This window comes from Somniosus microcephalus, chromosome 3, assembly GCF_052327205.1.
Source record: "Somniosus microcephalus isolate GS21.2 chromosome 3, FLI_Smic_1.0, whole genome shotgun sequence".
In the NCBI taxonomy this organism is placed as follows: Eukaryota; Metazoa; Chordata; class Chondrichthyes; order Squaliformes; family Somniosidae; genus Somniosus; species Somniosus microcephalus.
Window position 1 is genome coordinate 276965694 of NC_140989.1, and position 10583 is coordinate 276976276.

Sequence of the window (10583 nt, forward strand, 5' to 3'; positions counted from 1 at the left end):
GAACTTTCCAAAAATACAGCTGTAATTTCTGTTTAAAAAGTCAAACCAAACTTCAATTGAAGTTACTCAACGTACCATTCAAGTGTTCCAGTTCCTGCGATCTACGCTCAAGCGTTCTCACCAGTTCTCGTTTTTCATTATCCAACTCATGTTTTGCTCGAGAAAGCTGGCTCTGTTTTAAAATTTAAAAATTAAATCAGCTTTCCTTAAAATACACCTATTGCAGTAATTTGAGAAGCACACAGCATTTTCCACCATTGGCACGAGTTGAAGACAAGTCTCTCCTCCTCCACCAATATGTTCTCCTCTCAAGGCAGGGTCTAATGCTGGAATATCATTCCCACAAGTACTGGTAACACACACAGTCTCATTAAGTGGCCATTCTTGACATCTGAGGCAAGAGAGCAAGTGTTACAGGCTATTAGTCCATGACTATCAAAATTGAAGCCACTCTGGTTCTCACGCATATGATCCAGCAGGGGCTTCTCGGCAGGAACTTGGGCTTGTTCTACTACTCCTTGGTCAAAGAATAACAAGACTGATCATAGTGCCTCCCACGGTTGTCCTGATTGAGATCAGTTACTGCAGAACAAATCAGTGGTCAAATGTTTGACCTTCCTATTTTATATGGTTCTGTATCCTAACAGGCTATGCTTTTTACTGAGGGTGCCATAAGATTTACATACAAAAACAGGAGCCAAAGTCTTGAAAGGTATAGGTCCAATCTTCCTAGATGCACTGTGCTTATAATTTCAGGGCTACATGTGCAGAATTAGTTACATGCTTAACTTGCAGAGAATTTTTTTGGGGGGGGTGGTGGAAGAAGGGAAATCAATAGCAGGACATACATTAAAGAGGTACCAGTTAGCAATTCACCGTTGTTTTCTATTATACGTGTTATTTTTAAACAAAGCCAATTGCAATCAAAGCTGGCAAGCCCCACCTGGAATTTTACAAGCACTAAAAATACAGCAAAGTGTGTGTGGGGATCAGATTGGCTTCAATTTTGAAACACTCATGGCAAATAGCCTGTAAAGACCTTGCTTCCATAATTTAGAACCAGTTTCTACAAATTTATCAGCAAACTAAGTGATTTTTCAAACTACCCTTGCTTTCCGTTCTCCTGGTGCCACAACATGCCACTTTATCCACTCTTGGTGCTTGTTATTTGGCAATCAAGTAGGTAAAAAGGCAAATTCCAGGAGAAAGACGAGATTGTTCTAGTATACATCACATACCTCTACACTCATCAGTTTTTCCTTAGAAGATACGAGCTCCTTATTTTTCTCCTTAGTTTCTTTCAATTGTTCATCTGTAAAAGAGAAAAAATCAGTAAGTCGCTCTCAATTAATTGATACTTTAAAAAATCCTTAAATAATTGGAAGAGAGCACAGAGCAGACTTAAAATGGAGTGTACTTAAACAGTGTTTTAGTTAGGAATTTGGAAAGAATGGGAATGAGTTGCTGCTTTTTGCCTACACTACTTGTAGTGCTGTGTGTTACAGGTAGACATTTAATTTCAATACCCATAACTTAATCTGGATCAAGTAGTCAAGAAACTACACTGCAAACTAAGTTACTTAATTAAAAATTTAATTAAATAAAACAAGGTCATATAGGGATGGCAGTGCAGGGGGTGTGCCGCAACTGCAGCATGTGGGTGTTTGTGGAGCAGTGATCCTGGACAACCACGTTTGCAAAGTGCCTACCTCTTTGACCAAGCCTTTGGTCACCTGCCCTAGTTTATCCGTATGTGGCTCGGTGTCAGATTTTTTGTCTTACAATACTCCTGTGCAGCACCTTGGGATGTTTTACTACATTAAAGGCGCTATATAAATACAAGTTGTTGCTGTGCCTGCATCTTGAGGAACTTCAGCTCAAGTGTTTTTGAGCTGGAGTCTGAGGTGCAGACATTGCGGGGCATCAGGGATGGGGAGAGTTACCTGGACACTTTGATCCAGGAGACAGTCACACCCCTTAGGTTAGGTAGTGGTACAGGTCTGGTTAGTGGTCAGGGACAGGAGGGTGTGACTGCAGGATGGATGAGCAAGCTGACCATGGCACCCTGGTGCAGGAGGCCATTCAAGTGGGGGGAGTGAAAGGGAATGTAGTTGTGGTAGGGGACAGTATAGACAGGGGGATAGGTACTGTTCTCTGCAGCCATGACCGAGGGTTCCGAAGGTTGTGTTGCCTGCCCCGGTGCCAGGATTAAAGACATCTCCTCGCGACTGGAGAAGAACTTGGTGGGAGGATCCAGTTGCCGTGGTCCACATAGGAACCAACGACATAGATAGAACTAGGAATGAGGTTCTGCTGAGGGAGTTTGAGGAGCTAGGAGTTAGTACAAAAAAAGTGCTGGAGAAATTAATGCGACTGAAATCCGATAAATCCCTTGGACCTGATGGCCTGCATCCTCGGGTTTTGAAAGAAGTGGCTATAGAGATAATGGATGCATTGGTTGCCATGTTCCAAAATTCCATAGATTCTAGAACTGTTCCTGCAGATGAAAGGGAAATCACGTTTGATAAATCTGTTAAGAGTTTTTTGAGGCTGTAACTAGCAGAATAGCTAAAGGGGAACCAGTGGATGTGGTGTATTTGGATTTTCAGAAGGCATTCGATAAGGTGCCACACAAAAGGTTATTAAAAAAAATTAGGCTCATGGGATTGGGGGTAATATACTAGCATGGATTGAGGATTGGTTAACGGACAGAAAACAGAGCAAGAATAAACGGGTCATTTTCAGGTTGGCAGGCTATAACCAGTGGGGTACCGCAAGGATCAGTGCTTGGGCCTCAGCTAGTCACAATCTGTATCATTGATTCGGATGAGGGCACCAAATGTAGTATATCCAAGTTTGCTGATGATACAAAGCTGGGTGGGAATGTAAGTTGTGAGGAGGATGCAAAGAGGCTTCATGGGGATATAGACAGGCTAAGTGAGTGGACAAGAACATGGCAAATGGAATATGTGAAGAAATGTGAAGTTATCCACTTTGGTAGGAAAAATAGAAAAGCAGAGTATTTTTTTTAAATGGAGAGAGATTGGGAAATGTTGGTGATCAGAGGGAGCTGTGTTCTTGTACACGAATCACTGAAAGTTAACATGCAGATACAGCAAGCAATTAGGAAAGCAAATGGTATGTTGGCCTTTATTACAAGAGGATTTGATTTGAGTATAAAAGAGTAAAGATGTCTTACTGCAGTTATATAGGCCCCTAGTGAGACCACACCTGGAGTATAGTGTACAGTTTTGGTCTCCTTACCTAAGGAAAGATATACTTGCCATAGAGGGAGTGCAACAAAGGTTTACCAGACTGGTTCCTGGGATTGGGGGGGGTGGGGAGATTGTCCTATGAGGAAAATTGAGTAGACTAGGCTTATATTCTCTAGTTTAGAAGAATGAGAGGTGATCTCATTGAAACATACAAAATTCTTACAGGGCTTGACAGGGTAGATGCAGGGAGGATGTTTCCCCTGGCTGGGGAGTCTAGAATCAGGGGTCACAGTCTCAGAATAAGGGGTCGGCCATTTAGGACTGAGATGAGGAGAAATTCCTTCACTCAGAGGGTGGCGAATCTTTGGAATTCTCTACCCCAGAGGGCTGTGGAGGCGCAGCCGTTGAGTATATTCAAGACAAACATGGATAGATTTTTGGATATTAAGGGAATCATGGGATATTGCAGGAAAGTGGAGTTGAGGTAGAAGATCAGCCATGATCTTATTGAATGGCAAAGCAGGCTCGAGGGGTCAAATGGCCTACTCCACATTATGTTGTTCAAAAAATTCTGCCTCTCCTGCTCAGCAAGTCCCATTCTTCAATGCAGGGAGTTTAAATAACTTGATAAAACTACACAAGCTCAGAGCCAGGCCACAAACACTGATACTTATTCATCTCACTGTTGGCATAAACCAATCTCTCGAGGACATGTTTAATTCAGCACCAACCCTTACCATACCCAGTATCACACGTCACCTTTTAGTTTAGAAATTAAGCTGTTACCGTAAAATTTTAACATATGCAATAGTACTTACCAAGTGTAGAAAGTTCCTCACGTAGCTTTTGACATTCCTGTGTCTCTGATACTAACTTCTCCTGGCTCTGGCTTAGTCGCTTTTCCACTTCAAAGTACTGTTGCTCTGAAATATTAAACAAAATGTATAAGTTGCACTCTTATGATCAAACACAAATAAGAGGTTCACAGTCGAGAACTATTAAAAGACACCTATTACTCTGCATCAGTTACTGAAGTCAAGCAAGTAGAATCCAGCAGTAGCAATTAATTTCATTTTTAAAATTCATTCTTGGATTTGGGCATCACTGGCAAGGCCGGCACTTATTACATATCCAAGTTGCCCCAAGGTGGTGGTGGTGGTGGGCCTTCTTGAACTACTGAATAGTGGTTTGTTACAACTGAGTAGCCTAGGCCACTTCAGAGGGCAGTTTTAAGAGTCAACCACGTAACTGGAGGACTGGAATCACATAGGGCCAGACTGGGTAAGGGCGTCAGATTTCTTTCCCTGAAAAGGACATTAGTGAGCCAGTTGGGTTTTTACAACAATCCAACAGCTTCATGGTCATTTTTACCAATAGCAGCTTGAGATTTTATTTATTTTTAAACTGAATTTAATTTCTCAAACAGCAACGGTGGGATTTTAATTTATGTTCTGTAGATTATTAGTCAAGAAACATAACTACAGTACCGTACCCTTTAATATGGGCAAAAAAAGGCTTCAAATATCACACATCATAGGAGGTTTTCATTTGAGAACAGAAGCATTTGGCAACTTTCAATGTCAGAATTACATATATTTCCACCACTAAGTCATTTTAGATTGATGAATGAACAAACAAACCCTTCATGTCCTCAGGAGATTCCAAAATGATTCACAGGCAAATAATTATTTCACAGGCAAACACAGTAGCTATAGCAGCCAATTTGTGAACAGCAAAGCCCCACAAACACCAATGAGATCAATGATAAATGAATCTATTTTGGTGCTGTTGGTCTAGGGATGAACGCTTGCCCGACACTGGAGAACTTCCGGCTGTTCAAAAATGTGCCATGGGGTCCGCGATACGTCCACTTGAGCAGGCAAAAACCTTGGTTTAAATGTTTCGACCACAACAATGTAGCACTACCTCAGTACTGTTGTGATGCGTCAGCCTCAATTATGTGCTCACATCCTGCAGGGGTGCTTGAGCTTGCAGGGATCTGGCTCAGAGGTAAACCTGTTACCATTGAGCCAGGCATATACTTAAAGGTTGGGGAAATATATCTGAACTATATGCACTTTATTAAGGGATTTTGCATTTAAAATGAATGCAACAAAGGTAAATCAAATCGGGATTTTTTTTGGTCTGGTGTGGAGAATGATTTCATATTGCAAAGGGTTTTTTATGGCATTTTTGAAAAGCAAGAAATTTCCTTTTAATAGATACAAAACACAATTGCTACACCATTAACCACTGGATTTAACAATTAAAGTTTCCTACTTAAAGCATGCATTCATCTTCTATAGCATAGCACTGAAGGAGATACAAAATGAACCCCAATCTGTTTAATTATTATTTTTCAATCAATGATTGTTATAAACCATTTATAAATGCTTCAGCTCAATCCACACTCTGCATTCCAAGAAAATATAATTAATATTTGTTGAAACAGTAGTGCTAAATGAATGAATCATTTATGAAACTGTAAATTATGAGGGCTAATAATGCCAATCCACTTTCAAAATCATTTGATTGAGCACAAATCAAAATCTTTGCTTTCCTCCAGAGATGGGATGCTGTGGCATCTCCTACTCTGGTCACAATGTACATTATATTAGCTGGCGATGAACTGCCAAAATCCATTAAACTTTGTTTAGCATACTCATGTTTCAACTACTGCTGCAAGTTACACCTGCAACTTCAGGAGAGTCAAACAAGCATCTCAACAGATATGGTACCCAACTTCCAAATCTAGTTTCTGCTTCTCATTTTATATTCCTAGGAACTGCAAGAATGATTGACCAAAAGAGAAATAGTGTGGGACATGCTTTAATGTGAACTTTTAAGCAATAAATCTATAGTTTTAGCCACCCTATTTATTATAGGGTGAATATAAATGCAATGGGAAGGATGCACTGCAGCTTCACTGGAAAGTGACCAAGGATGAGAAGTTTGTTACATCGAGACTCGAGGTGTTGAGGCTATTTTTCCCCAGTAAAGCCAAGAAGGCTAAGAGGTGATATGAAAGAGGTCTTCAAGATTGCGAAAAGTTATGGTAATGATAAATTATTCCCACTGGTTAATGAAATCATACTAAGAGGGTGCAAATTTATAATAATAAACATTTTGCAGAGGGTAGATAGAATGAGGGATTCTCTGCCACAAACCATCGTTAAAGCCATTAATTCATTCAGAAATAGATGTTTGAGAGAGAGGAATATTGGAGGGTACAGGGAGAGCAGAAGAGTGGGATTCAACTTAGTACCATATAGATTTGATGTGCCAGTAGTAAAAAGCATTATTAGTAGGAAGATCTACATTAAGACAGTCCTGGCCATTGCTCAAAAAAGGTTCTTAAATTGGTTTACTTAACACTTACATCCAATCAGCATCACGCAAAATTTAATCAAAAAGATCAAACGACCTGAATTTTCAAAGGGCAAGATACTAAATTAGAAAATGCAACTAACAAATTCTACTTTGCATTACTCGTCACCCCTTCCTTTTACTAGAAAACCCTTAACTATTCTCAGATTTTAAAATCAACTCTGAAGACACATTCTTATTTAGACTTCTCTTCCCACTTGCAGATACTGGCTTTAGGCAGCATCACAGCCCAGGAAAGAACTTCATACAAATGGAGAGGAAAAGCTAAAACTTCAGAAGTGGCTATAGGAATGGACAATAACTAAACATAACCAAACATTTCCCCAACAGTACAAGATGTGTTGTGTGCTTAATAGTAAATATAACAGTCGGTTCAGAACAAAATAGCATGTAGCTCTATATAGCAGCTGGCTTGAGAAAAGAATCATCAATTTATGAGGTCAGATTTTATGTAGCAATAAAGAAATTTTGGCTGTCATAATAAAAGTTGACATTTTTCCCTTGCAAAATCTTCCTCCACAACCATTGCTTTAGGTACACAAGAGACTAGCTCACAGGCATCCACTTATGCTACACCAGCTGTCAAAAGGTACACTAGATTGCACCAATTGTCTCTTTCATCTTCACTTACCATCTTACATAGCTCACTTTAGGGAACAATTGTTCCAATGTGTTTTAGAGGAGATCTGGGAATAGAAACATAGAAGATAGGAGCAGGAGTAGGCCATTCGGCCCCTTGAGCCTGCTCCGCCATTCAATGAGATCATGGCTGATCATCCAAATTCAGTACCCTGTCCCTGCCTTCTCCCCATATTCCTTGATCCCTTTAGCCTTAAGAAATACATCTAACTCCTTCTTGAATATATTTAATGAATTGGCCTCAACTGCCTTTTGTGGTAGAGAATTCCACAGGCTCACCGCTCTCTGGGTGAAGAAATTCCTCCTCATCTCTGTCCTAAATGGCTTGCCCCTTATCCTTAGACTGTGACCCCTGGTTCTGGACTCCCCGGCCATCGGGAACATCCTTCCTGCATCTAGTCTGTCTAATCCTGTTAGAATTTTATAAGTTTCAATGAGATCCCCTCTCATTCTTCTAAACTCCAGCAAGTATAAGCCCAATCGACCCAATCTCTCCTCATACGTCATTCCTGCCATCCCAGGTATCAGTCTGGTGGATCTTTGCTGCACTCCCTCCATGGCAAGAATGTTGGGCAGGAACCAAGAGAGAAGTCATAATAAGTGATCAAAGGCAAAATCAGTGCTGGTTTGAGGCTTTTGGAAGTATATATAAATAGGCAAGGAGGAAGAAAAGTTTAGGGAACAAATCCCAGAGAGCAGTGGCATTGTGGATGAACACTCTGCCACCAATGGTAGCATAGAGTGCAGCAACATACAGCGAACTAAAGTGAGAAGAGGATTCCGGAAGAAAGATCTGTTGGAGATTGCAGAGGTAGCATAGAACAAAGCGATGGAAAAAGCTGTAAAGGAGAACGATTTTTAAATTGTACTGGAGATTCGGGAGCCAATGCAAGTCAACAAGAACAGGAGTGAATGTATTCTTAACTGGGGTAACACAACACTGACAAAATAAAACGAGGTAATTCCGAATAGAAATGGCAAATTGAAATAATTTTTTTAAATATAGTAACACAATACATAGTGTTCCTTTAAAAATCTTGAGGCTGATACTTATAAATAAAAAAGGGCAAAAGTCTGAGCATAGATGAAACGAAACAAGTACTGCGTCTGATACTTGGGGCAACTGGAGGCCTACCCGCTCTGGCTTGGCAAGCATGCACTGCTACCCATTACTTACCACTGTCAACTTTAAAACGTTCATACTTGGCTTTGACGACATCGATATCCATATCTTTGTCGGAGATGAGTTTCTCGAGCTTGGTCACAGTGTTTTTGGGGAGTTTGGCAATTTCAGCGCGATCCAGCAACTGCTGCAACACAGCCGCCGCCATCTTACCGTCTGCACCCACAATACCGGCCCGCCCGCAAACGTAACAAGGCGCTTGTTAAACGCGCATGTGTGACGCGGAAACGTCACAAGCCGCGCAGCGCCCTCTGGGAGTTATAGTCCTGTGCAGGTTGAGTTTTCTTTCTTTAAAAACCAGAATAAACTACAATTCCTAGCAAGCCTCGTGGGCCCTTTATTCCGCTCTCTTCCCCACCCCGCGAAGAACGCGGGAAGCTCAAAGTCCAGCAAAGAACAATAACCCCCCGTGATTTTCCAACACTCTCAGTCTAGTATCCAAATGTATTAGGAACCCATAAGCAACTCTCCTAACATGCCTGGCAGATTAGAAGAATCATATCATTTACATAGAAGCTACAACGCGGAACGGGCTATGCGGCACAACCAGTCTCTTTTAGCATATTTCCGTATTATACCCTGTTTCCGTATCCCTTCAACCACCTAATCAATCTAATATTGAAATAATAGCAAAATACTGCGGATGCTGGAAATCCAGCATTTTCTGTTGTTATTTCACGGATGCTGCCTGGCCTGCTGAGAATTTCCAGCATTTTCTGTTGTTATTTCAATCTAATATTGAATGCTGACATAAGTCCTCTGGGTCAGAGGGTTATGGGTTCAAGTCCCGTTCCGGATTTGAACCCATAACCCAGGCTGTGAAAGGTGTCGACTTTCGGATGAAATGTTCAACCATCTCTTTCAGGTGGATATAAAAGATCGCATGGCATTATTCTGAGAAGAGCATAGGAATTCTCCCCGGTGTCCTGATTGATATTTATCCTTCAAACAACATCACCAAAACAGATTATCTGGTCATTATCACATGCACAGATTCACTGCCACATTTCCAACATTGCAGCAGTGACAACACTTCAAAGGTACCTCATTGTAAAGCACTTTGGGCCTCCTGAGGTAATGAAAGGCGCTATATAAATGCAAGTGCTTTCTTTACTCTCCAATCCCACTGCATAATTTGCATATTTAAGGATGATTGAAAAATCGTGGTCAGCGGCTCGGCTATCTCCTCTCTGACTTTCAAGAGACTTGGGTATATGCCATCAGAACCTGGTGACTTTTCCACCGAGTTCTGCTAATTTTTCAGAACCAACTACATTTCTCTAGTCGTCCTTATAAGTTGTTCCATATACTCCTCTAGTACAACTACATTGTCACTTCCATGATCATTTATTTTAAAAAATGTAAAATATACCCTTTTCCTCCACAATCATACTCCCTCCTTAATTCTTAAGAGATTCTACCATCTCTGTAATATGTTTATAAAAGCCCTCACTATTCCTTTTATAGTATCTGCTAGTCCTTTTTCCTATTTCCTTTTGTTAGAGGGTAGGTGTTATTATTTATAATACTCCTCAAATCAAAAGTTCTAAACATTGAATATCAAGTATCACAGACTTATTAAGAATACAGTACCTGTAATAGTACGTAAACATACACTTAAAGGTCATGTTTACAACCATACCTAATGATGGTGTGAAGGAATAAGCAATATAACCTATTCAGAAAAATACACTATCTTTTGAAAGAATTCTAGCTTTATTAAAACATGGCAAACTGGGTTTGGAAATCTAGAAACCTAACTATGAAAAAGCTGTGAAAGCATTCTGGCTATTGAGATAAGATAGTTGTTGACACTGAATCAATAATCTTATTGAAACAGAAGGTTTAAGGCTCCGGCAGGCTGAATGAAACAATGGTTCACCCTGGATAAGGTGTTCTAATTTACACTTCGTAAAGAAGCACATAAAAGTAAGAAACATCTGCCTTTGTAAAAATGACGTCAAGTAAAAAACACACCTGCCGTCACACCGTTTTTTTTATGGTAAACTTAGAACACCTAGAGAGGAGACATGATTCTGTAATGCTACCAGCTGAGGTGACTGTAAGAATTGCAGGGGTCAGCAGAAAAATGACTAGCGATAATTAGTTTACATCAGCAGAGAACCTTAAAGGAAATACCGGAAAAGGGTATAAATATT

At 40.4% G+C, this 10583-nt stretch overlaps 1 protein-coding gene across 8 annotated transcripts in view; it reads right to left on the reverse strand.

The window, feature by feature from the left end:
- The window catches only part of LOC147121982 (nucleoprotein TPR-like), a 107136-nt gene extending 98544 nt beyond the window's left edge, over positions 1–8592 (reverse strand). For all 8 annotated transcript variants that reach the window (XM_085982591.1, XM_085982587.1, XM_085982590.1 and 5 more), the window contains exons 1-4: positions 8419–8592; positions 4034–4138; positions 1239–1312; positions 76–172 (exon numbers count right to left, since the gene is read on the reverse strand). In XM_085982591.1, coding sequence (XP_085838717.1) covers positions 76–172; positions 1239–1312; positions 4034–4138; positions 8419–8572 — 430 coding nt within the window. In that variant the 5' untranslated portion in view covers positions 8573–8592. The remainder of the gene's footprint in view (positions 1–75; positions 173–1238; positions 1313–4033; positions 4139–8418) is intronic.
- Positions 8593–10583: the final 1991 nt, after the last annotated feature.